Genomic DNA, 27,703 nt, shown 5'->3' on the forward strand with positions numbered 1-27,703 from the left:
TCATGGTGAATAAAAATATTCCCTCAGTTGGTGTTATGATGATGGTGGTTCAAAATCCAAAATCTCCCCTAGGTGTTCAACTGGATTGAGATCTGGTGAGAATAAAGGCCAGGGTATATCATTAACAGCATTTACATCCTCGTCAAACCATGAACCCTCGTGACCTGTGGGTGTGGGCGGAGTCATCCTGGAAGAGACCACGCCTATTAGGATAGAAAGATGCCTTATGTAGCTAATAAATTGGCAGCTCAGGCGCTAATGTTCTAAAGCTGTGTGTGTGCAAATTTGCTAACAATCACAAAAAATGTGCAAACTACTTACTAACAGTGTCTACAGAGGATTTTGTGTGTGTGTGTGTGTGTGTGTGTGTGTGTGTACAAATTAATACATTTTGCATCTACAATGTGATATACAGCAGCCTGAAAGTCACTTCTGGGAACAAATTAGTACGACTGAAGGACAAGTATTACATTTGCCGAAGCCTGTTTCTACCAGACGACAAAATTATACCAATCCGAAATTTTTAATAATGACGTGGTTTATATCGATTCAGACAATTATGACATTTTCACTGTATTATAGCTGGTTTCATATTAGATATTCACTACATGTTCGTACCTCTGACGCCAACATTACACAAAACTAGGGGTGGGTGATCTGATGATTTTGTATCCTGAATGCAATCTGCTTTTCAAGCGATTCCTAGAGATCGTGACCTTTTATGTCCTCATAATAATGTTAAAACTACAATAGAACGATTGCCTACTAGATGGCTGTGCCGATTGGCCAAATCATATGGCGTGTCTCTATCTATTTCACGCGTGACGTATTTGAAAAACAATTCAACGGGAGCCGGTGCCAAAAAAGGAGTCGGCGTCAGGAGTGTGGCAGTGGTTTGGCTATGCACAGGCGGATATCCCTCAAAGCAAACCTTAAAAGGAAGCATCGGAAGCATCGGAAGTATCAGAAGTATCAGACGTAAGATCCAGAGCCATATCTCCCTGCAGTTCTTGCCTGGTGTCCCGCTAAAACTAAGCAGGGTTGAGCCTGGCCAGTACCTGGATGGGAGACCATCCATCCATCCATCCATCCATCTTCTAAACCGCTTTACCCTTTTCAGGGTCATGGGGAACCTGGAGCCTATCCCTGGGAGCATCGGGTACACCCTGGACAGGGTGCCAGTCCCTGGATGGGAGACCACCTGGGGAAAACTAAGGTTCCTGCTGGAAGTGGTATTAGTGAGAATTAGTTAAATATACTAAATATTCTCCCTAAAATTGACCTTAGTGTTTCTTCTGACTAAAGTTCTGAAAATATGAACAAGAATATAATAACTTGGATAAATAGAGATTCTCACAGATTAGCATGAATCACTGCAGCACTTTATTTATTCACACCACGAGCCATATTAATGTAGACGACAGGACACAAGTAAGGCCCCGTTGCACTGATAGAGCTTTCACATGCCTGTTCGGCTCTTTTCTACATCTGCACAGATACACGACGTGGAGAAAATGCAATAACTAGCCAAGAGGAATATTTTCCATTTAAGTTGATGGCTTGTCGGGATGCTAATTTACATTTATCAGGCTTATGCTAGATTCCAGCACAGCTATAATTAAATGGCTGTCTGTTTCAAACCACCCAAATGTTGTACCTTCTTTCAATAAAAAAGCGCTTAGGGAAAACGGACATGTTGCCATTTTCAATAAGGCACATGGACGTGAATATAACCCATAAAAACGTCTCGCCATAAATCATCCTGCAATATTCACTGTAGACATTTTTCAACAGAATACTTTCTTTATAGGCTGAAGAGTTATTACAGTGTCCCTGCACGCCGCATGCTGATCAAGGCTGATACTGAAGCGTCGGTGCTTACTCAAGCTCCCCGGTGAAGTTTTAAATAAGATTAATTTGGCTCTTTGGGTTCTTATCTAATTGGAGCAGATTTTATTGATCTTTATTATCTCTGGTAGCCTACGACAACTCGTCTTCTTATATCCTAGAGACACATTAAAGCTGAAAGTAAACGCACAGTGATGTCATTTTTGTTGCTTTGGCAACAGAATCTTAAGCAGACATGCTAACGTTGCTAACAAGAAAGTGCTAGCAGACAGAGAGTTAATTAGAATAGCACATGTTTGTGGGTTACTTAAATGTTGTTGTTTTTTTTAAAGTAACAGTAAGGAAACAGCGAGGCGAATGTCTGGTGTGGCCGCTAATTAATAATAAGCAGCGGCTACATTTTGTACTGACCAAAGAGGCCACAGTCCCACCCACTTCAACCGCTACCAGAAGCAAATATACGTCTTTCACGTCTTACGTCTTTTCCCCATCACCGAGCTGGCTTTTCCACATGCTGAATTTTATTCGTGTTTGGTTTGAATGTTACTTTAACTGGGAAAGCAGAAAAAGCAGTTTTCTCGTACTGCCATAACAAGTAGTCAAATTTCTAAATACTGTGGTTAAACTGTAAATTTCGGCATCCATGTCGGATAACCCGTTACTGCATGAATTATTACATTTACATCAATGTTCATTTACATACATTTACAAAATACTTCTATAGATTGGATGGGGGAGGGGATTAGTTGGTAAATTGTTGCCGTATGGCAACAGTATGCAATGGTGGAAAATATCATACAGTCTAAAAAAAAAAAACACAAAAACCCCCCCAAAATGTATGAGATTACAATTCCAATTACTGCATTTTCAAGACTATAAAGTGCAGAGTTTTGGAGGTTTTTTTTTTTTTTTTTTTTTTTTTTTTTGCCACCTAGTAAGTATGTAAAAGTTATATCTTCTAGAAAGGAATTACTGTTGTAAAAAAGCATGTAGATGGATTTACTCACTCAAATTACATACACAAATGAGATCCAAACATGTTTTGGGTGAAGTATCTTTTAAATTTTTTCTCTGGAATTCTTGATTCTTTCTCTCGAAACATAAAATTTTGAAAATAAGGTGCAATTGGGAAATATCTCAAATTATAATATATAAAAAATATCTACCATATTAATATCTTTTCGTGCATCCATTAAAAAAATAATAATTTAATATATAAGCATAAACACTTATATATAATATAAACTAAAATAAATAAATAATATATATTCTGGTGTGTGTGTGTGTGTTGGGTTCTTTTCTGTTTTGGACAAACAGTTGTGTGAAGTTTTAGTCCGAAGTTTATATTTGTAACACCCCGTTTGTGGATTTTATTTAAAATAAACAAAAAAATGGTACTGAAAGTCTGCACCCCCCCCATCCGATTAATCGAAAAAATAATCGGCCGACTAATCGATTATGAAAATAATCGCTAGTCGCAGCCCTACATGTAACAAAGACTTTTATTCCTTTTACACCACATCAATTTGCCAACCATTAGCAAACAAAATATCATTGTTTAGATATTTTCCTCTGTTAAATAAAACGTTTCTTTAATCCGTTAAACATCAGACTTAGATCTTGTGGACTGTCAACCGTACAAGTCCCTGCGAACGACCTGTTACCATTGAAACAACCACGTATTAGAACGAGAGCATTAATATAAACCTGTGATATCAATTTCATGTGCTCCTGTCAGAGCTCCTGTTATAGAAAATCCGACCAATCAGACTCAAGAATTCAACACCGCTGTGGAGTAATGAGAAATATTAAATACATTGAGAGACACTGGGCTAGCGTCTAGTGAACGTCTGTTACTCTTTCCGTTCTGTTCAGCCTGAACGGTCCTGTAATGTTCTGTCCTGCTGTAATGCATGCGCCGCACGTCGTTTATACGGCGGTCTGACTCTTAAACTGCATCTGTTTCTTAAAAAGGTTCGCCGATTCAAAAAGACCAGTGCGTAGTTAACAACCTCAGCTGAACTTTGCTTAGGAATATGAATTATGATTAGGGGCCAATTTGGTCAGGATGGTATTTAAAGTGCTGTATTAAAGCCCCAGCGAGGACGGAGAATTACAGCAGCGAGCTCATTTCACACTCTCACTGCACAATATGATTATTACTGCCAGAGTCATTCACATAATCATTATGAACCAGACACACTCGACGGCGAACACGCAGAAGCTTACAGCCTCATTAACACCACGCTCTAGGGTTGTATGCCGGAAGATCTACATATCTATCCGAGCAACAGGTTGTTTACTGAGCGCACAGAATAGGTCATCCTTTTAGCTTTAAGGTCATGTCCGACGTCAGGAGCTATCGAAAAATTGTTTTCATACACGACCGTCGCTTTCACGGCATCCAGAGAGGAGAACAGGAAGTAGCAAGGACATCACAAACCACTGAGCCATGCATCAACATCAGACACAAAACAAAACACTCACACCTGAGCCAACTCTTCATTTCTCATCAGACAGCGTCGTCCATTTTCAATGCGACACATAAATGCATATTCATGATCCCGCACTGATTTCTAACGCGTTGTGGCATTAATTTCCACAGCAATATTTGCATCCATCCATCACAGCTGGTGCTTTGCGCCAGGAACCGGTATGAAATGAATTCCTGAACTAACAGGAGACCTTTCGAACCAAAACCACCAGCAGCTTCATAGGTTACATGAATATTAATGTACCTGCTGATGTCAGTGAAGCCTCACAAGCACATTTCCCGCTGGAAAGCGCTCTCTCTCTCTCTCTCTGTTTGTGTGTTTGTGTGTGTGTGTGTGTGTGTGTGTAGAGTTCCTCAAGGTTCCTTTGGATAGATTTGATTGAGTTCTTCACTCTGCAGAGAACTTTTAATGGTTCACCAGATGGACAGCCATTTAAAAATATATATATATATATATATATTTAGAAAAAAGGGTTCCTCAAGGGGTCTTTGGATAGTTAAGGGTTCTTCGCTGCAGCGAATTCAAACAATTGCAAACACAACACAGGTTTATTTAAAACCTTTGTTAAAAAAGCTTTCTTAAATGTAGGTGTGGAACAGTTATTGGCACCCCTATGAGTTTGTATAAGAAAAATATATTTGAAGTATATTCCCATTGATATTTTAAAAAAATAAAAATTTGTACACCTGGGTGACTTGGAACAGGAAATTGTTCAACCATGACTTCCTGTTTCACAGGGGTATAAATATGAGGTAACACATAGGCCAAATTCCCTTAATCATTCATAACAATGGGTTAGAACAAGGAATTTAGCTTGGTATAATTTTGAACCAGCGTGCACCTCGAAATGTGAAGGATCTGGAGAGATCCTGTATGGCGGAACGTCTCAGATCCCTCGCCATGTGTTCTCCAACCTCATCAGGCATTATAGGAGAAGACTCAGAGCTGTTATCTTGGCAAAGTGAGGTAGCACAAAGTATTGAATAAAAGGGTGCCAATAATTGTTGCACACCTATATTTAACAAAGTTTTTTTTTTTTTTTTGGATAAACCTGTGTTGTGTTTGCAATTGTTTGATATCCATGAGAGCAGAGTATTTTTGTGAATTTTTTTTTTTAACAAAAGATCAAAAGGTTCAACAATAAAGACAAATATTTACCAATGTCGCCATTAAATGGAGGGCACTGTAATACCAAAATTGTGCAAAATTGTGCACATTAGTATCAAGGCATAACTCTGTGTCCTGTCTAGTCACTTTCTGCAATTCCTTTTCAGCCCAGTCTAAGCTTCACACTTTCTGCTGTACTTTTAGTTGTAGGACGTATCAGTGCTGGATCACGTGCTATTTTATAAGCGTACGAAGCCATATTGTTAAATGAAAGCCAAATTTTCAGTGATGAATGTGATCATTAGAATTAGGATTATTCACACCGCAGTATATCGGCAATATACTAGACTGCCATTAATCATTGTGTTAATCTTTCTTTTTCTTTCTTTCTTTTTAAATGGCTTCCTGGTTGCCAGTTCCATAATATTACATAGAAGTGTTCTGCCTCTTCAGTCCACATTTTCTATCCCCTGACTTTTTCAGGGTTAAATGCAAATGCCAGAAAATCAACGTAAGCACCTATGAAACTCAACTCTAAATTTCCCTGCATAAACACTGATGTAAGTTTGAACGTTTTCTGAATACGACCCTACAGCTGTGTTGAAAGCGTTATCAACGTTAAAGCTTTAGCATCTGTACGACCTTGTATGTAGAAAGTAGTACAAACCTGCACACTGCACATACATCACAGCTCTATTTCAAGTTGTTAAGAGGTCAGCGGAGTTTTTACTCTGCTGTATCAGCGTCTAGACTGCCTCGGTTGCATCTCAGTATGCTACTGAGGGAATTAGTGTTTATTTTATCTGGAGATTACTAAAAAAGGAGAAAAAAATAAATCTAAGAGCACATCTCTGCATACGGTCCTTTACCACAAGAGGATCAGTCAGGAACGTTGGCATATATGGGTCCATATGTATTCAGGACATGGTGGAGGTTTGAAAAATGGTTTGTCTTAATGCGACACACTCCAAGGACCAGAGTGAGAAGAGTCTGGCTTATTTTTCTCTTTAATTTAGATGAGGCTCATGGCCAACAATACCAGATGCAGAGAGAATGCCTAATCACACCAGGAACAACTTTGGCATTCAGCTGACGGTCACAGTGCAACTGAACGTCTGCGAATTGAAATGGATGAGCCGCATTTCAGCCGAGCCTTGTTGCACAGAGGTAATCTCCAGTCACTCTGCTCAGGACACACCGGGCTTGTTGTGCCCTAATACACACAAAGGGCAACGGTATGAATTATTCCCAAGGTCTGCTTAAAGCGGCACTTCCACCTCAGTGCACAGGGACGCAAGCACTTTCTCCCAAAGCACTTTCTCGAATAGAGGATGAACGTACAATCCCAATTCCAAAAACGTTGGGACGCTGGGTAAAATGTAAATAAAAACAAAATGCAATGATTTGTAAATCTCATAAACCCGTATGTCATTCACAACAGAACATAGAAAACACATCATATGTTTAAACTGAGGAAATGTACCGTTTTAAGAAAATAAAAAAGAAGGTCATTTTGAATTTGATGGCCGTAAGACGTCTCGAAAAAAAGTCGGGACGGGGCAACACAAGGCTGTAAAAATAACTGTTAGTAAAAAGAAAGAGCTGGAGGTTGATTGGGAACAGGTCAGTAAGATGATTGGGCATAAAAAGAGGATCTTAGAGAGTCTTTTAGAAGTAAAGGTGGGAGAGAGGTTCACCAATCTGCGAAAAACTGCGTCTACAATTTGTGGAACAATTTCAGAATAATGTTCCTCAACGTAAAATTGCGAAGACTCTGAATATCTCTTCATCTACAGTACATAATATCATCAAAAGATTCCGAGATTCTGGAGAAATCTCTGTGCGCAAGGGACGTGGGTGAAAATCAATACCGCATGCCCGTGATCTTCGGGCTCTCAGGCGGCACTGCGTTAAAAACAGGCCTGATTCTGTAATGGAAATCACTGCATGGGCTCAGAAACACCTCCAGAACTCAGTATCTGTGAACACAGTTCACCGTGCCGTCCACAAATGCTGGTTAAAGCTCTATCATGCAAAGAAGAAGCCATATGTGAACATGATCCAGAAACACCGCCATCTTCTCTGGGCCAAAGCTCAATTAAAATGGACTGAGGCAAAGTGGAAAACTGTTCTGTGGTCTGTTCTTTTTGGAAACCATGGACGCCATGTCCTCTTAACTACAGAGGACTAAAGAGGAGAGGGATCGCCCGGCTTTTTATCAGCGCTCAGTTCAAAAGCCTGCATCTCTGGTGGTATGGGGGTGCATTAGTGCCTATGCAATGTACAGCTTGCACATCTGGACAGGCACCATCAATGCTGAAAGGTATACACAGGTTTTAGAGCAACGTCTGCTTCCATCCAGATTCCATCCCATCTTTACTTCTGAGAGCCTCTGCCTCTCTAAAATACTCTTTATATTCCCAATCATCTTACTGACCTGTACCCAATTAACCTAATTAGTTGCAAAATGTTCCTCCAGCTGTTTCTTGCAAATTTGCAAATCACTGCAATCTGTTTTTATTTAGAATTATTTACATTTATACACAGCGTCCCAACTTGTTTGGGGGTTTGTATTGGGGGTTGTAGTGCAATAATGACTGTTCAATTATCAACCTCATTCCCACCATCACTTTCATAAAACTTCCTCTATTTAATCTAAAGTCAATAAGACTGCGCATTAAAACTTTTAATGGGGATGCAGGAATGAATGCTCGCTGTGAAGAGATGACTATGCAGTAATTACGCCACTTCGAACCTCCATCATGCAACTGATGAAGCGAGAAATCTTCCAATTTATTCGACAGATGAATAGAGTTCCTGCAGTTTATGTTACTCGTTCAGTAATTGTATGCAGCTGTTTTTCCCCCCCATTATTTCTCCTGGACATACCAGAACATATCAAACAAAAACAGCGACCATCATATTTATCTGTCTGTCTGGCTTGGGGCTAAAATCGGAAATATTCACAGCAGTAAGCAGAGAAAAATCGATTCTCAGCTTCATCACAAGTCTTACTTAAAGGAGTCTAAATGTGCTCACTACACAGGAAATAATAAGACGGTTATAGATCTATTTAGTGCACGAGATGGCCAGGGAAAATATTGTTAAATATTCACATGTAATGTCATGTCTTTTAAGACTCATTTGAGATGCTTGGGTTCATTTTTTTCTATTCAATAAAACCCTATTTTAAAAAAATATATGTATGAATGTCGTATTTTTAAATTAGGCAGTAAATGTCATGCTCTAACATGAGAACATCTAGAAATACAGAAGGCAATCAGCTAAAAAATTAATTAATTAATTAAAGAAGCTTAAGAAACGTGTTTTGGGACGTTACGTGACTAAAACCCACTTCATTGGTTGAGCATTTAACTGTGACACATCACGCGTCCATTATAGTTTCAATATATCGTAAGGCATATCTCAGAGTCACCACAATAACCACAAAAATGATGGACAATCTAAAAAAATGGCTAATTTTTGGGGTGAATAATGATTATTTCCGTTTTTGGGGTTGTTTTTTTTTTTTTTTTTTAATATAAGATAGCATTGCCCGATCTCGTGTTTTCGATTTGCTCTTGCTTTTGAGGTTTGAGAACTTGTGAGGTTAAATTTCACGAAGCAAAGTGAATTTTCTTGTTTGTCTTCTCACATCCTTTCTGATTCTCATCTTTTTTTCTTTTCTTTTTTTTCCTTTTAAAGTATAAATCTCACATTCATCATGATAAAACCTTTTGGTCTAATGCTGCTTTATCTGCACTGAAGATGCCATCATGTAGCTTTGTTACAGGAAACATAGAACAGAACAGCTTTTCAGTGCTCGGACCTCCAAGGACGCCAAGACAAAAACAACCGGGGCAAAGAAAAAGTCCTCCAGACGGAGTTGTTTTTTTTTTTTTTTTTTTTTTTTTTTTTTTTTTTTTTTTAAAGAAAGCAGACTGAACAAGCAAACAGCATCTTCCTCTGAATCCATTTGAAAGAGTCAAGGGCAAGACAAGCTTTCTGAAAACCTTGGAGTACCGGGTCACCCACAAGAATATCTGCTCAATCTTCAAAACACTCTGCATGTCACTATCGCCCATCAGCCAGACGGATTGATACGATACATAAAGAAGTCCTTTAGTCAAACCAGGACAAAGCAAAAAAGAAATAAAAATCTTTGATGAAGGCATTGTGCTGATTGACAAGAACAAGGAAAACACACACACACACACACACACACACACACACACACACACACATAAAGACCCCACTCACCTTGTACTGAAATAGAAAGAGGCCGCAGAAGAAGCTGTACAGGTCAGCAGTGAGCAGAGACAGGTTGACCGTTGTGGCGCTGGTCCTTTTGATCACCACAGGCATGAAGCTGTACAGGCCAAACATACAGGCACTAAAGCCGATGTACAGTAACCCTACAGACAGACACAGAGCACTCCGTCAGTTCCAGCTCTTCATCACTGACAAATACACTGACTCAAGGGCAAATCTGAAGCTCATGATGTTGTAAAGCAGGGGTTCTCAAAGGTTTTTGTTCTTTCAGCTTTCAGGAATACACTACAGGCAGAAGCAAGAAATCACTCTGTATATATATATATTTTTTCGAAAATAAATTTGCAATATATCTTCTTTAACTGTTCTCTAAAAACACCAAAACAAATAAATAATATTTCACTGCTTTTGTCAAAATAGATTTTTCTTTTCCGTCTGTGATCTTAGCGAGTAAAAACATCTTAAGCATGGGCCAATTGATCTATTACTTCTTATTGTGCCATTTGCTTTTCTTATTGTGCTTTAAATCGTCTTACTCCGTTGGCTCCTTGCCAGAAATAAATGCTTCACATTAGAAAATCAGAAACTTTTCTTACATTTCGAAAATTGTAAGAAATTGCCAATAGGACAAGAAGACTTCAAGCTTGTAAAATGGTCTGGGAAATTGGTTTAAGAAACAGATACTGGGATCCAGTACAACTGGGTAATGCATACGAATGTCAGCCGTGAAAAGGTGAACAGGTGTAACCGAAACATCCCAGATCTCAAAACCAGTTCCAGTGAGCCCTGAGATATGTGCTTTGAGTTTAAATCCTGTAAGTTTATCATTATCAGGTCATCACACTAAAATGATTGACAAGACATTTAGTAGCATTTTACTGGAAGAACATGATAAATGATAAACGGTCTGCACTTAATATAGCGCTTTTATCCAAAGCGCTATAAAGGGGGTGGGGGCGGGGCTGCTGTGATGTCTGTTTTTATCTGTGTACCAATGTTATTGTGGAGACGTGTGAACTGCTTGTCAGCAAGGGGCTCAAACTCTTCCCCTTTCCCATCGTTCTACTCAACAGCAGCTAAACAGAGTCCCGATACTCTACACACAGAAACCCAACAGTGTCCCGACTAACCCTATAACACACTTGCAGCAGTAAAATAATTCATTTGTTTATACTGATTCAAAATGTCCGATAAGTCGATTTCCATAACACAAGTCTACTGTGAGCAAAGTGTTCAAATGCATACGTAAACATTATGTTCATTATGTTTTTTCTCAATTATTAGTAAGATCAGGGCTGGCGCATGCATTTAGGCAAACTAGTCAATCGCATAGAGCGTCACTTGAGCAAGGGCAGTACCAAAATCTTTTTTTAAAACAAACTTTCTGACCAGTACCAAAGTGTACGGTTATAATGGTTAAGGCTCTGGGTTACTGATCAGAAGGTCAGGGGTTCAACTCCCAACACTGCCAAGCTGCCACTGCTGGGCCCTTGAGCAAGACCCTTAACTCTATCTGCTCCAGGGGCAGCATATGCGAAGAAAAACATTTCACTGTGCTGTAATGTACAGTACTGTATATAAGACTTATTTCTTTTCTATCCTGCCAGCTTGAACTTGGGTGGCAGAATACAGGATGTCCCCAAGTTCTCTGTGAGTATGCTCTGGATACATAGCAAACAGCTGAGAAATGTGTGAACGCTCCAGCCCCAGCCCCAACCCTCACAAGCCTACGGTACCTTACTGGCGCTAGTTCAGGTTAACGGTGTCGAAACAAGTGAAACTGTCGAAACAGGAGACGGTAACGTTAGTATTTGCCCCTTTTCCAGAGCGCATTCTCAATGTCCACTCACATTACATGGTGGTGAAAATTTGAAAGATCCTGGTAAACGGTCAACAACAATTCCTTAACAACTTTGAGACAATTTCATACATAGAGAAACATATTGAGTCAAAGGAATCGATTTTTTTTCTTTCTTTTTTTCTTTTTTGCAAGGACAGAGTGCACAAATTTTCTGTGTCATTACACTCACACTATAGTAAATGGGGAGATACTGAAAAAGCCATGGCTCGTTTATCCAGTAAGTGAGGATGTTACGTTTTGCTTTTGTTGCAAACTTTTTAGTCAGCGTGAGAGAAAATATGTCAAGCATGGAAAAAAAAAACATGTCCTTAGTGGCCATGAAAAGTCGATTGACCATGATGAGTGTTTTCATAAATAGAAAGACACAAGGTCGATCTCCCAAAACACTATAGCTGTGCAAAATCAGCAGAGAATATTATTATCTGAGACTACGCACTGGAAGCGGGTGTTGCAACATTTAGTAAGTCTAACACGATTTACCATCTACAATCGAATTATTAATGATTGTTGAAAGTGCGCGCATGTAGCGCTAGAATATTTATTTTGTGTCTATGTGAGGATATCGGTGTTTGTTTGTTGCTGACCACCGGTTGTGATATTGCTCATTCACGGGGGCCTGAGTAAGAGAAACCACATAGAAATAGGCGTACAAAACTCCCCTACGTCACCCCCCCCCCCCCTTTTTTGTTTCATATTTACAAAGCTTAAGTGCTAAGTCGTAACCTTTACTCACGAAGAGAAGTAAGATAAAGGCCAAATAAATATAATACATGACTTACATTTTTTTTATCTGCGAAAGGGGTGATATTTAAAAGTCACTGATATCATGAAGCGTGAAGGACAGCTGGGTCGTTTTGTTTTGCAGAAAACTTTCTGCTCATCTTTCGAACATAATAGGATTGAGTGTCTCAGATAATAAAATTATCTTCTGGCCTTCTCAAGACAGTCATTTCAAAGTGCGTCAGTAAAGGACACGGCTTTTATTTCCACGGATGACGATGACGAAGACGCGACAGGGCCGAAGACGGATAATGGCGGTTTTTTGCTTTGAGACGGAAACGTAAACAGCACTCGTGTGGAAAAGACCTACTGCAAAGCGCCCGCCGCTCCAGCATGGCCATTTCCCAATTCCACAATTTCACTAAAAGCAATCGGGATCCTTTTGAATGCCTGCTTTTTATACAAACCTCTTTTCAGCCTTCGCATTTCAGTCTGAACTAAAAAGAATATTGCCAGGTAGGTTCTTTTGGCTGAAAATATATATTACTCCATCAAAAAGCATTATCTGAGTGAGAAAATCATTTCCTGATTAAGACAAGACTATGTATAACAGCAGTTCTAGATACTGTAGCTATTGAGAAGCTACTTATAATGCATTGTCCTTGCAAAGAAACAACAATAATCCTGAAACTAGTATGTAGAGATGCACAAAACAATTCTTTTTGTCATTCGAGTCACTCAGTCTGTACAGAATGTTGCCGAGAGGTTTTTTTTTTTTGTGACTGTTGTGGCCAAAAATGTTTGATTTTGCTTTGTGTGCTTTTTTTTTTGTGTGGAAAAGTACTTGAATTGGCAAAATTGTAATTGCGCAAAATTGTTTCGCACGGTCTATCGAAGTCATGTTTGTTGGTTTTAGCTGTACTCATGTTCGATGCACCTAAATCGAAGAGGGCTTTGTCTGAATGCGACATCACACAAATCTGCGCGAAAAAAAAACGGCGGTAATTTTGCAAAATTGCAAGCTCCTCCGAATATTGTGGAGTTTGTTTGATTTCGCTGCGAAATCCGGGACGGCCTCAGCTCAGCAATGATTCAATATAACTGAACTCGCTAATTAGTTCAGTTATATATATATAGGGGGATTGTTAGGACCTATTGCCAAAATGATTAAAGATCCAAAATAAATCGGATCTTATTCTCTGAATCGTTAATATTGTTTATTCAGTTGTTCTTGAAGCCTTGGAACCCCTGTTGTAGGCTAATTACTGGTGTTCACCATGGTACTGAGCTGCTGACTAACCGCTGCAGGGATGCTATGATTGTAACAGCATTTAAGCTTTTGGCGAGTTGGTGTACCAAATGCCCTGTTTTAGGACTGGCTGAACGACACAACAGAATGTTTGTGAGAGATTCTTTGGATGGAGAAGCTAATCCCATTCCCAGAGGAAAATGCTTTAGTCTCATGATTCACAAAGCGAGGTCCAGGGTCTCCAAGGGGTCTGGGACGTACTATATAGTCAGGGGTTTGTTTATTTATTTTTTTTGTAATGGTGATAGAAACTCACCCACAACCCAACATTACCAAAAGTTAATACATTTATGACTGAGTTCTTAGTCATCTTAGTTATTTAGTTATTATCCTGTTTGATTGTTCACTTACTGTATGATGAATGGGTTTAATCTCAATGACTCAAAAACAAGTAGCGTATAAATAACATCAACTTGAATCTAATGACAATTTTCATAAACAAATATGTTCTATCAGTGGAAAAACGTCCAGGAATAAAAAGCTCAATGGCTCCAAGAAATAGCAAGGATCAGGTGGTAGAGCGGGTCGTCCACTAATCGTAGGGTTGGCGGTTCGACTCCCGGCCCACGTGACTCCACATGCCGAAGTGTCCTTGGGCAAGACGCTGAACCCCGAGTTGCTCCGGATGGCCTTGCATGCCAGCTCTGCTACCATTGGTGTGTGAGTGTGTGTGTGAATGGGTGAATGAGACACAGTGTAATGCGCTTTGGATAAAAGCGCTATATAAGTGCAGACCATTTACCATTGAGGTTTTACAGTTAAACCGGTCCCTCTCTGCAAATCCCTGTTTCAGGCTAGAGATTTAGCGTTTAGAGTCACTTCAAAGATTCTTAAAAAAACAAACAACAACATCTCACATCTTAAACTTCATCTCTTCAACAGAATGCACTAGAACAATGATGCATTTTCACCTGTCTGACTGAAAGGCAGAGAATCTGTAGACTTGAACAGTTCCGGACACGAGCCTGTGAGACATCAGCACGCATTTGAATATCATGAATATTCAGGACAATTTTCAAATCCGCTGTCGCTAATGACTACAAATTTAGATATATATTCCAGGGCATCGTCTCAGACGTCGACATTAACTCTCACAATCAGTACATGGAGTAATTTTCTCGCTCAAAAGGAAAATGTGGTCTGTGTGGGATGTGATATGAGACATTAAGACGTGAGATTTCAGCAGGATGGGTTGAATACACCTCGTTCTATGTAACATCGATCTCCTGGCCTTTAACACCACAGAGCCTGACTTCATTAGATATAAAGTAACGGTTAATCCGGGTTACGGCGCCGTTAAAGCGTCCACGTAGAGCGAGCGAGTTAACATAAACCTCGGATTCGTCTTCCAGCCAGATCTGTTGTCAGAGCTGCTGTTCTAGAAAATGAATAAACACCTTCAGACCAAACAAATTCGAGAACTCAACACCGCTGTGGTGTAACTGTATATTCATGTAGTATTTGTTTCTGATTTTAAAAACTCCATAAACCCTAAACATTAACCCCTTAACCATGACCCTACACTCTTGTAAATAAAGGTTCCTGTAGGATTCTTTGGATAATTAATGGTGATTAATTAAACTTGCTCCTTATACAACATGATCTTCATAGAGAGAAAGCCAGCACAAAATACATTGGTAAAATACATTTATGATTTGTAAAGCATATTTTCATGATTGTTTTCCAAAATGTACACTGACTTGTGACGGGTTTTCCCAGACCACTACAATTATTATGCAGAATCAAGCCTTTATTATTTTTCTGGGCCAGCACAGTCTTGGGAGGTGACACTTATTCTCCTAGCACATGGTTCTACACTTGTGATAGTAGCGATAGCTTACACAGCTGCCCTGTGAGCAACTCCAGATTCACTAATGCCCCTGTGACAACTCCATGCCCCCCTGAGATGATGCGCAAATGCTGTCTTTGGCACTGAAAATATGGCATGGATGACAGTTTCTCCACCTCTATACTGAGCCTCAGCCAAAAATCATTTATCATTCCAGATTGGTGTAAGCGATGATGCGGCATTAGGCCACTAGATAATTTTGACATTTTGAATAAAGCTGTTGCGGTATGCGAAGAGGTCAGAGAGGAAGCTGTGCTAACTGCGCAGTTTTCTCAATATCTCTGAGGAAAGGCTCCTACTGTGTCTTCTTTCAGCCTAGCTCACTTACCCAGAAACAGTAGCACCATGTGACAGCTCTCCTGAGCTCACTGCTGAGAGAAAAAATATCTCACGCAGCAGGGAAAGGAAATGTGTGCTGTATGTGTGCATAAGGGTGGGCAGAATAGAGCAAAAATGGCAATCAGGCCTTTCTGCAACACCCCACCCACCTACACACAGAAAAACACAGGATTTTAATTAGCCTGGCCTCCTATAGCGCTCTTGTTCTCCTGTGGCTGCCCCATTTAAGAAACGGATAGTGTGTATGAATCTTACCTATCTGCCAGTCCCACTGCACCTTCAACAGCTCCTTGTGTTCCATTATGGCTCTGAAACAGTAAAAAAAAAGCAATTTCAGGCATCAGTATGAAAAAAAAAAATACCCTCATGAGTGAAACATTATCTGACGGTGGAGGGAATGAAAGAAAGCGCCTTTAGACTGTTTTCTTTCAGACAAGGGGTGGTTTCTATAGCCAGTTTGGTTGCCGAAATCCCACTAAAAGATAGCCTAAACACAACCGCTCATTTTGAAAACCCTCATACAAGCTAGGTCATGATTGTCCTGAAGAGTGTCACAGCCATCTCTGGTTGGGACCCAAAAGAGCAAAACTGCATGGATTCGTTTTTAGAACCTCGTTACAATATGATTAGTCTTTTTTTGTTTATTGGTGTACTTTGTAAAGCAACCTTGGGTGTTATAAAGCACAGGGTCACAAGGAGCCTGGAGCCTATCCCAGTGGACTCGGAGCACAACGCGGGGGACACCCTGGACGGGGTGCCATCCCAACGCAGGGCACAATCACACACCCATTCACACACTACAGACAATTTGGAAACGCCAATCAGCCCGGGAGGAACCCGGGGTACCCAGAGGAAACCCCTGAGGCACAGGGAGAACATGCAAGCTCCACACACACAGGGCGGTGGTGGGACTCAAACCCACAACCCTGAAGGTATGTGCCAAACGTGCTAACCACTAAGCCATCGTGCCCCCAAACACAGCAGCTGCCCCTGCCCAACCCCTAAAAATGATTTCTGCAAATATACATTCATAGACAATTTTTTTTTGTTTATCCCTTTCAGAAGACATTCCACATTGAACTCCTACAACTGTTACCCATCCCAAGATCATCCGATGATGAGCCCTTTTTTCTAAGAGTGGTGACGGACAACCTTAATCCATTCTTTTCACCTCATCCATGGGGGGAACTCAATAGAACAGAGAAGAAATCCCTGGTGATATGTTTTGCTTTGACCAGTGTGAGATCTTATAATAGACAAGGTGACAAGTCTCCAATATTGAACTGGAAGGTGGTCAAACCTTCTGACCTTCCGAAACCCCTAGGGATTCAATCGATATATTCAATAGCTCTAAGACTGGCAGCAGAGATTGAAAGAGCAGTGGCAAAAGACAAGTGTTCAGATGTCTCCTCCAGCTCCGCGTTCATCTGTTTTACACCAGAGTCGATCATGAGAGAGGAAGGGAGGAAAGCATTTTTGCTATTCCCTTCAGCTCAGAACTTTCAGCTTCTGTATTCTGTAACAATGTCTATCCCAGTGAGCACAAAGACTTAATTACAATACATGGAGAAGTCTGTGCCAGATCTTAATGGGATGTCGGTAGTTCACCTTTTCGAGGAGGTAGAAAAGACAACTATAGTTGTTCTGATAATTACCCAGGTATTGGACAAGACATTGTACAATACCTGGGTAATTATCAGAACAACTATAGTGTTCTCCCTGAAAAGGTGAACTGCCCATATTGTACAAGGTCTTGTCCTGGTTGACTGTCTCATCAATCTCTAAGGTCTTTCAATCCTCAATACACTAAACCCCTTCCTGTTTAATTCCATTGTCAAAATGAGTAAAGTGCGTCAAAGTGAGAGGTGCTGGAGACCCGGAGGGCATTGAGATCTGAGAGGGCACTATTTCTGAGAACCACACTCTCAAAAATGTACCCTTCCTTATTGCTGGTACGGTACTTTTACGGTAGTCTGGGTGCATGGAACAAGCAGATTTCACGTCTGGGTTATTAATCTTTTATTCGTACCTGCTCAGCAGAGAAATTCACATTACTATTTAAGTCATTTGGCAGATGTTTTTATCCAAAGCGACTTACAATTGAGGTGAGCAGAAGGGAAATTAAGGGTCTTGATCGATGGCCCTGCTCATGTGGCCGTTTGACAGTACCAGAACCTTCCGGATCATTTAGCCTGGTCATTTAGGTTACGTAGCACCCACAACATGTAAAACTAAGCAGAACAGTAAAGCTTGTACTTGCCCAGTGGACTAACGAATACATATATGGCTTGCTCATCCCTGACTTTGTATGCAACTGAAAATGTGATGAATGTGAGAAAGAGAAAGTGAAGTGTATGTTAAAAATGATTTAAGTTACAATAATTGGACTTTACGGATCATCTCTTAATTAGCTCTTAGACTAAAACGTTAAAGGCACGCTCCATGCACCATTTCAGGTAGAAGATGCAAACTAAAGGTACAAAAGATCCAAGAGCGTACCACCTCAGCAACAAAGAACGTTTACCACCCTCTGTTTGGAGTGCGCTGTGTTAACGGTCTTAACATAGATGAAAATAAAATCTATATTTAGAATCCAAATTCATTAAGTGCAACTTAATTAGGCCAGGCTGACCCAATAATGGATTCCCAAAGACGTCAATTGGTACACAGTGGGATAGTGATAATGCAGACTCACACTGTTAGAAAAAATGGTACCAAAGTGTACTTTTCCTTTGTATGTTTTTCTCCTGGAGAGGTGCACGTTAAGCTTTAAAAGGTACATCGCTGGTCCCTAAGATGCAATTATTTACCTTCTTGTAAAGGTGTTCACATTTCCAAAGTATACTGTACACTCTAAAATGATAAAAAGATGTATCCTCGGTGGTACCGAGGAACAGTACAGCCGGTACCTTTATTAACTGAAAGTGCAGCAACCGCAATTCTTTCACAATTCATCACATTTTGGTGTAATTACACCCAACATGTTAGCAGTTGGCGTGGGTAAACAGACCTGCTGGGGTGTGTTTAAATATAGCATAAATTTGGATGTTGATGTATTTGTGAGCGATTCAGCGAGCCGCCCTGGGGAGGCGAGCGGCTGGTGGTCTAAGCTCCAACTGGAAGCTTCTGGAAGCTTGTTAAAGAATGTGATGCATTCAAATAACCCATTCTGGCTCATGGGTAGAACAACTAGGGAGGAAGACAATCCCTCTTGGATCAGGATTGGGAAATGCTTCCAGCTAGTACCAGCAAGAGCCAGCTGGCTGAGACAGAAATAGGACCACAGGGGGAAGCTGAGTCACAGCTGAGGGGCAAAATCCATTATGTGGCACATGGATGACCTCATCCTGACCAGGGACTGGCAGAATATACCGCCATGTGCACATGGAGACCTCACAGGAGGAACACATTGTAAATCAAATGCTGCTTTGATGTAAAATATGCTGCTATTTGCTAAAATATGATTATATATGACTATATAAGATTATGCCAGTCGAGTCTTGGTGCCAACGATTTGCAACAGCAAGGATGGAGTGTATGTTGAGGAGAGACACATACAATTGGATGCCGCTGAAGAAGGAACCGAAGAGGCCCATCATTCCCAGGAACTCTACACGACTCAGGTTCTTCACAATGAATTCCTCACACACATTAGAGATGCCGTATAGCGTGGCACCGGCCAGAACCAGCAGGTCTCCCAGCAGCTTATGGTCCCCTGTTGAGTGAAGAATCACAGGTTAGAATTACAATGAGGAACATTCATCTTCTCCTCTGACACACACTGTGTGGCCAAAAGTATGTGGACGCCTGACCATCACACCTATATGTGCTTATTGAACATTCCATCGCAGATATGTTCCCCCTTCGCTTTTGTAATAACCTCCACTCTTCTGGGAAGGCTTTCTACTAGATTTTGGAGTGTGGCTGTGGGGATTTGTGTTCATTCAGCCACAAGAGCATTAGTGAGGTCAGGCAAGTTCTTCCACTCCACCCTTGGCAAACCATATCGTCATGGAGCTCACTTTGTGCACAGGAGCATTGTCATGCTAAAACAGGTTTGGTCCTTTTAGCTCCAGTGAAGAGAAATTGTAATTGTAACAAGTATACAAAGACATTCTAAAAAAATCGCGTTCATCCAAATTCGTGGTGAAAGTTTGGAGAAGGCCTACATACATGGGTAAAGGCCGTGGTCAGGTGTCCACATACTTCTGGCATATAGTGTACCTATATAGTGTACCAAAATGATGAGGAACACTTTGGTTCCACTTTAGTGAGTTTGGTTGTTTTGAGTGAATGAATTACTCCGGGGCAGCACTGTGGTTTAGTGGTTATCATGTTTGCCTCATACCTCCGGGTCTGGGGGTTTGAATCCCTTCTCCAGCCTGTGTGAGTGGAGCTTGCATGTTTTCTCTGTGCTTCGGGGGTTGCCTCCGGGTAATCCGGTTTCCTCCCTCAGTCCAAAGACATGCATTGTAGGCTGATTGGTGTTTTCAAATTGTCCGTAGTATGTGAATGTGTGTGTGATTGTGCCCTGAGATGGATTAACACACTGTCCAGGGTGTCCCCCGCTTTGTGCCCTGAGTTCCCTAGGATAGGCTCCAGGCTCCCCCGCGACCGGTACGGAAAATGGATGGATGGATTACCCCGGAGTGATTGTCATGTAATCCTATTAGAAAACTTGAGTTTTATCAAGTTACTCGCGGTACAAATGTATTTTTAAGAAAACAATATTAAATCAAATGCGTTTTTAAAATAAATCACGTTTTTGCCGCGAAGATTTTTTCTTAGGCCCCGAATAATTCTCCACGTGGAGTGATTTGTCACTACGTAGCTGAACGTAAAAAGAAGTATAAGAAGACCGCGTGTAATTTTGTATCTTCAGTGAACGGAGGCGAATCCAATCAGACAGGGTTTACAGGAAAATACGTGGATATACTCGTGTCTTATTGGCTGACGGGTCTCAGTTCTGCCAAACGCTAGCTCACACAGTCAGTGTGAGGAAAAATCGATATACGCCGATATATATATATGAAACGGAAACACTAACATCCTCTGATGCTGAGCAGGAAAACAAGATGTGTAAATGTCTATATGAGTTCCAGTTTACGTGAACATGACATGAGCATAGCATAAGGAAAGATAATGTACTGTGCACGGCACTGTAGCAGCTAAACCCATACAGTGAGAGCTTAGCCGTGTCTCCCCTTGGCTAGCGACACCAAATTAGCCTATTTATAAAAGTGTATTATTTTATCCGTCTGGTCGTCCTACAAACAGTAACAACACCCGAGGCAAATTACTGAAAGAACTACGAGTTTCACTTTGTAGTGTATTTTTGTAGGTTTGATGCTTTCGAAAGTAATGTGAAAGTAATTAGTAATCTGACTACTTTTTACATGCAGTAATCAGTAATGTAATCAGATTACAATTTTAAAGTAGTAATTTGTAATCTGTAGTGGATTTTTTTATTTTTTTTTTTTTGAGTAATTTACCCAACACTGAACACGATATATAGATTTGCTAAACAATGTTTTAAGAGCACAGTTATAATACTGCACAAATATATACTGGTTGCATCGAAATATTTTACAGTGTCGTTTCCCTTGCAGATCAAACATTGCTCTTACTGTGGTAAATAACCTTCACTAAAATGATTTCTGTAGAGTAAAATCAATTACACACCAAAACACTGCTGCCTGATATTACCTGTGTTTGCAGTGCAAACCTTAGGAACGATGAAATATCAAAGGCAAGCGAGCACCATATTATTAAACAACAAGACCCTTGAGGGTAATTTACTCTCATATAAATCCTTATACAGCAGAATCTAATCCATGCTTGTGAATTCTTTTGATGAGATGTGGGGCTTTGGGGAGGCAGTGTGAGATATTCTATAGACCAGGCCTAGCTCTTATTCATATTTAATAACAAGCAGTGATTCGGTCAGGGAGCTGGTGAGAATCGGAGAGGGCTGTACACGGCTCTGAGCGGCTGCATCTGAAATGCCACACCTCACTCGGGAGTTCTACGTCTTTGTGTGTGTGTGTTGCTGGAGTCAATGCCATTTGGATGAAGAGCCTTACCAAGACCCTGCTGTCGTCCCACCAGCACGTCGGCTCCCACCATGCAGCCGATGCCGAGCAGGCAGACGCCCACGCCGACGAAATGCACCACCTTATACCTCACCAGCAGGAAGAACCAGGACAGCAGGAGCACGACGGGGATGACGAAGCAGTCCAATAGCTGAGGGCACACACCAAAGAGGACATTAGTCACGTACTCACAGCATCAAAACACACTCGTGACACACAGTCGTATTTTTGTGCCGACAAAACTGTGGCTTATTAGTATATTTTGGTTGAGAAGAAGAGTTTTTTTCCCTCCGCTGTTGCTATATTTGTCGGTGCAGATGTCAAAATCTACCAGTGCACTGGTAGCTGAAAACACAAAACCGCAGCTTTCACACAAAAATCACTTACACTGCAAATTTAATAAAGTATAAATGTAATAAAAAAAATCAATCCTAACCTCAAAAAAAAAAAAAAAAAAAAAAAAACCCCAATCTTAATATGTAAACGTTTACCGTTCCAAAAAATCTTCTCCAAACTCAATTCCAGGCTTTTCCATCTGTTACAGGATCGGATCAAATTCATTCTTTTTTTTCTCCAATATCTGATGCAACATGTTTTGTTGGTATTCGCCCAACACCAATTCTGGGAATAGGATCAGTGCCATTTTAAAAAAGTTAACATTAATAAACTACACATAATTTAACTAGAACCAACGAAGTGAACGATTTTACTTGCAACGAGCAGGAACAAATAACTAAGGTGCAAAATGTGGAAAATGACAGTCGTCACAAACAAACTAATTAATGATGACGAGTCTTTGATCTGTGACCAGTCTTTATTGGTCACATATACAGTAGAGCACAGTGAAATTGTTTTCTTCGCATACCGCAGCCTGTCAAGAAGCTGGGGTCAGAGCGCAGGGTCGGCCATGATACGGCGCCCCCTGGAGCAGAGAGGATTAAGGGCCTTGCTCAAGGGCCCAACAGTGGCAGCTTGGCAGTGCTGGGGCTTGAACCCCCGACCTTCCGATCAGTAACCCAGAGCCTTTAACCACTGAGCCTCCACTGTGCCGCAGCGGTTAAATACTGAACTTGCTAAATTGTAAGCCTTATCAGCCAGACAGTTAACACACTTAGTACTGTGTGTGTTTACTCTTCTACAGCCGTATACTGTAATGCTTTACAATCCCACAGAGGTTCCTTTCTTCTCAGGGTGATCTCAGCATTCATTAAAACCCCACCCCTTTTTAAGAATTATACTGTTCTCCAGATCACCACGAAAATACCAAACACGCGCAACTTGCGCCGCTGTGCATTCACGTTAACATGAAATCGCAGTCACGATGACTGGTTAGCTGAGAGCCTTCATCAGTTCTACTGCTAGAACTATACATTATAAACAACTATACATCTTTTATTATAAGAGAAATCCCAACACCATGGGGTGTGTCTGAAATCTAGGAGATGTTGCCTACTGCATCGTGTTTATTGTAACCTGTACAGTTGTGTTACTTGTATCGTGTCGCACTATTTGTATTTGCACGGTCTCATGTAAACTGCACTGTAACACGCTGCCATCTACGAACACCCAATTCTGCCAAATCGATTTTCCCAGTACATGCAAGTGTTCTGGTACTTAGGCAGGATTTCGAGTGTGTATGAAGTGCTGCCTTATGCGATCCCTTCATCTGGACACTTTGTGAACCCAGCGTACATGCATCCTTTGTTGTCTGACTCTCAGATGTCATCTCAGGTGAAGCAGCTGCTCTCGACAGAAATGGCAGCAGAAAAGCCTGGGTAGTGAGGGAGCAGTTTGTGAACACAGTCATGACAGGTCGTAACTGATTTTGGACTTACAGAATATAACAACATAATACTGATATTGATATTGTGAATTATCTTTTCTGAGATATATTTCAGTGGAATTATAATATCTATATATAAAAGCTTATATATATATATATATATATATATATATATATATATATATATACACACAAAGTGAATGAAAGGTGGAAGAAGCTGATTTGATGTTAATTATTTCTTTTACATTTCTTTTTTTTTCCTTTCTCCCCCTTCCTCTACACATCCCAGCCTAATACCAAAGTGTTTTTGTTTGTTTGTTTTTAATAAAGTGTGCTGTCATGTAACAAAGAATAAAGTATCATCATTGACACGGTCATGTTTTCTCTCCGGATGCGTTCATGGAAGGAGTCTCCAGTGTCAGAACGTTTTAACATTTCCAGGACAGGGGATTCGACACTTTTCTGGTTTTCTCTCTGATGTGGTATAACGTGACAAGACTGTTTGGTCTCATTCATTTCGGTAGAGGCGAACGTTCCATAACATCAGCTACCAATTCTAAACTAGAAACTTTCAACTAGAAACAGTTCGAAAGTGCGATGCGTCATTCATTAGTAATAAATCTAACACTGTCAGTGTCACTGGCAAATCGCCGTAGAATAAGATAAGATACGATAAAACTTTATCGATCGCACACTGGGGAAATATCCTCGTTACGGCAGCTCAACTGTACAAAAAACAGATAAGAAAGTATACACATTAAATAGGAATAGAATATAAAAAATTCTAAATATATATATATATATATATATATATATATATATATATATATATATATATATATATACAATAGGAATAGAAAAATAAGAATAATAGTCCTAAAACAATAATAATAATGGTCCACTATGAACACCTTAATACATGTACAGATGAATAAGAATATGAATATATATACAGATGATTAACACCACGTTTATATACAGATAAGTGACAAATATATTGAATATTGCACAGTTCAGGGTCGAATAAGTGGACTAACAAATGATATGAAACTAATCCCAGCCAAAGTGGGTCCATCATGTGTTATTTCTTACATACAGTATCTCCCCCATTTCTTTATAGACTGTCTCACAGGAACCTTAAGGTTCTAAGACACTGACTTGTAAAACAGCACACGAGTCACCGAGTCAACCGCTTCCTGTTTCCGACACCGCGGCCGATGATTATTAGATAAAAGATCAGAATGACCCGGATGACTGAAACCCTTTATAGACACTCAGTGTTGTTTGAGATTACACGTACACTTACGGGGGAAAAACTGCGCATGAGCTCGATTTTCTTTTTTGCTCGCTACAGAATAATACAGTATTCCCGGTATTGATCATTTGTCTCGTACACAAAAGTTGCCTTGCTGAGTTATGAAATCAGCTCTGCGACAAGCAATCCATCAATACATACACGCGTTTAAATATTCCGACATGCACTTCCTTGTTTTGCAATCTCTGAACAAAGCACTAAATATCGACCGAGAGCATTTATTGCGCAGGGTGCTCCATGGCCCGAGTGAGAGAGAGAGAGAGAGAGAGAGAGAGAGAAAGAGATTGTGAGAGAGAGAATGAGAGAATGAGAGAGAGAAAGAGAGAGAGAGTGAGAGAGAGAGAGAGTGTGTGAGAGAGAATGAGAAAGAGAGAGAGAGAGAACGAGAGAGAGAAAGAGAGAGAGAGAGTGAGAGAGAGAGAGTGAGAGAGAGAGAGTGAGTGTGTGAGAGAGAATGAGAAAGAGAGAGAGAGAGAGAAAGAGAGAGAGTGAGAGAGAAAGAGAGAGAATGAGACAGAGTGTGAGAGAGAGAGAGAAAGAGAGAGAGAGAGACTGAGAGAGAGAGTGTGTGTGTGAGAGAGAAAGAGAGAGAGAGAGAGATTGTGAGAGAGAGAAAGAGAGAGAGAGAGACAGAGAGAGAGAGTGAGAGAAAGAGAGAGAGAGAGTGAGAGGGAGAGAGATAGAGTGTGAGAGAAAGAGAGAGAGAGAGAGAGAGAGAGAGTGAGAGAAAGAGGGAGAGAGATAGGGTGTGAGAGAGAGAGAAAGAGAGAGAGAGAGAGAGAAAGAGAGAGAGAGAGAGAGAGAGTGAGCGAAAGAGGGAGAGAGATAGAGTGTGAGAGAGAGAGAAAGAGAGAGAGAGAGAGAGAGAGAGAGAGAGAGAGAAGCGTATGGGGTTTTTATAGCCGCAAGGGAGCCATCAGCCCTCCATTCCAGGAAGAGCTAGCGGCACTCAGAGACACTGTTCAGAATGCACCATGAGCTCATATATTAACCCATAAGACAGGGGGAGTGAGACTTACACTGTCCTCTGTCCAAAATCCAAGTAGTTACAGCAGAAAGATTGAGTGCACAGGTTTATTGTAATGAAAGTGGTGCCTGAAGCATGATTCACTGGCCATAATCCAGCTCGAATCACCTGTGTGCTCGAATCACAGCTCAGATTCTGTTAAAAAATCATCATGTGGCTACAGTCTCGTGTAGGCCGAAGCTGAGGGGAAACAGCATATTTTTGACAGCAGAAAGCGGTCGGTTTTATTCTTGTTGAAAAGGCTGTTGAGTAAAGAGACAACAAACCTTCACAGTGAAAAGAACGGTGAGAAAAAAAAAATGATTACGGAGCTTCAAGTGGTATTTTCGTGCAACAGAATAAAGAAAAAGTGGATGATTAGTGTGGAGGATCACCGAGGTCACATGACTAAAGGTGAGAACATTTCAAGTGGTCATGTGGTCCACTTACTGGAGCTCTAACTCCCCATAGTTGCACTTAGTTTCATAACATCCACACGTACCGAGCATCAGAGACAGAGAGAGACAGAGACTGAGAGAGAGGGACAGAGATGCAGAGGGGAAGATGGACAGAGACTGAGAGAAAGATGGACAGAGACAGAGAGAGAGACTGAGAGAGACAGAGAGAAAGATGGACAGAGACAGAGAGAAAGATGGACAGAGACAAAGAGAGAGACTGAGAGAGACAGAGAGAAAGATGGACAGAGACAGAGAGAGAGACTGAGAGAGACAGAGAGAAAGATGGACAGAGACAGAGAGAAAGATGGACAGAGACTGAGAGAGAGACTGAGAGAGACAGAGAGAAAGATGGACAGAGACTGAGAGAGAGACTGAGAGAGACAGAGAGAAAGATGGACAGAGACTGAGAGAGACAGAGATGAAGAGAGAAAGATGGACAGAGACTGAGAGAGACAGAGAGAAAGATGGACAGAGACTGAGAGAGTCAGAGAGAGAGACTGAGAGAGACAGAGAGAAAGATGGAGAGAGACCGAGAGGGACGGAGATGCAGAGAGAAAGATGGACAGAGACAGAGAGACAGAGAGAAAGATGGACAGAGACTGAGAGAGAGACTGAGGTAGACAGAGAGAAAGATGGAGAGAGACTGAGAGAGATAGAGAGAAAGATGGACAGAGACTGAGAGAGACAGAGAGAAAGATGGACAGAGACTGAGAGAGACAGACAGAAAGATGGACAGTGACTGAGAGAGAGAGAGAGAGACTGAGATGCAGAGAGAAAGACAGACAGAGGCTGAAAGAGACTAATACGAAGAGAAAGACAGAAGAAGGCTGAGAGAGACAGAGATGTTGGAAAAAGGACGGACAGAGAGAAACAGATGAAGAGAGAAAGATAGACAGAGACTGAGAGAGACAGAAACAAACACGGCTCGAGACTGAGAGAGACAGAGAGAGAGAGAGGACAGAGACTGACAGACAGATTGAGACAGACAGAAAGAAGAAGACAGACGGACGGGTTTGAAACAGAATAGTCATTGAGCATTAATCACGTCTATGTAATGAATAAATCTCGGGCTCCTGTGCGCCGCTGTTTGTCTCCGCATTAATATTAATGAGTTATTGTCTTACCTTGTTAGAGGTTTGGATTGTAATAGTTATAATATGTTGTACTTATTGTCCTCTCACACCGCTATTTAATTATTATAATAATAATATCGATTATTATTCATGCAGTCACTTCACTAAGTCTGGAA

The 27,703-nt window shown here is 40.8% G+C and overlaps 1 protein-coding gene across 1 annotated transcript in view; it reads right to left on the reverse strand.

The window, feature by feature from the left end:
* Positions 1-27,703, reverse strand: part of slc35f1 (solute carrier family 35 member F1) — a 103,722-nt gene that overhangs the window by 6,076 nt on the left and 69,943 nt on the right. Inside the window, exons 4-7 of the mRNA XM_053675547.1 lie at positions 21,884-22,043; positions 19,359-19,515; positions 16,056-16,108; positions 9,711-9,865 (exon numbers count right to left, since the gene is read on the reverse strand). Coding sequence (XP_053531522.1) covers positions 9,711-9,865; positions 16,056-16,108; positions 19,359-19,515; positions 21,884-22,043 — 525 coding nt within the window. The remainder of the gene's footprint in view (positions 1-9,710; positions 9,866-16,055; positions 16,109-19,358; positions 19,516-21,883; positions 22,044-27,703) is intronic.

Source organism: Ictalurus punctatus, chromosome 25 (assembly GCF_001660625.3).
Source record: "Ictalurus punctatus breed USDA103 chromosome 25, Coco_2.0, whole genome shotgun sequence".
Classification (NCBI taxonomy): Eukaryota; Metazoa; Chordata; class Actinopteri; order Siluriformes; family Ictaluridae; genus Ictalurus; species Ictalurus punctatus.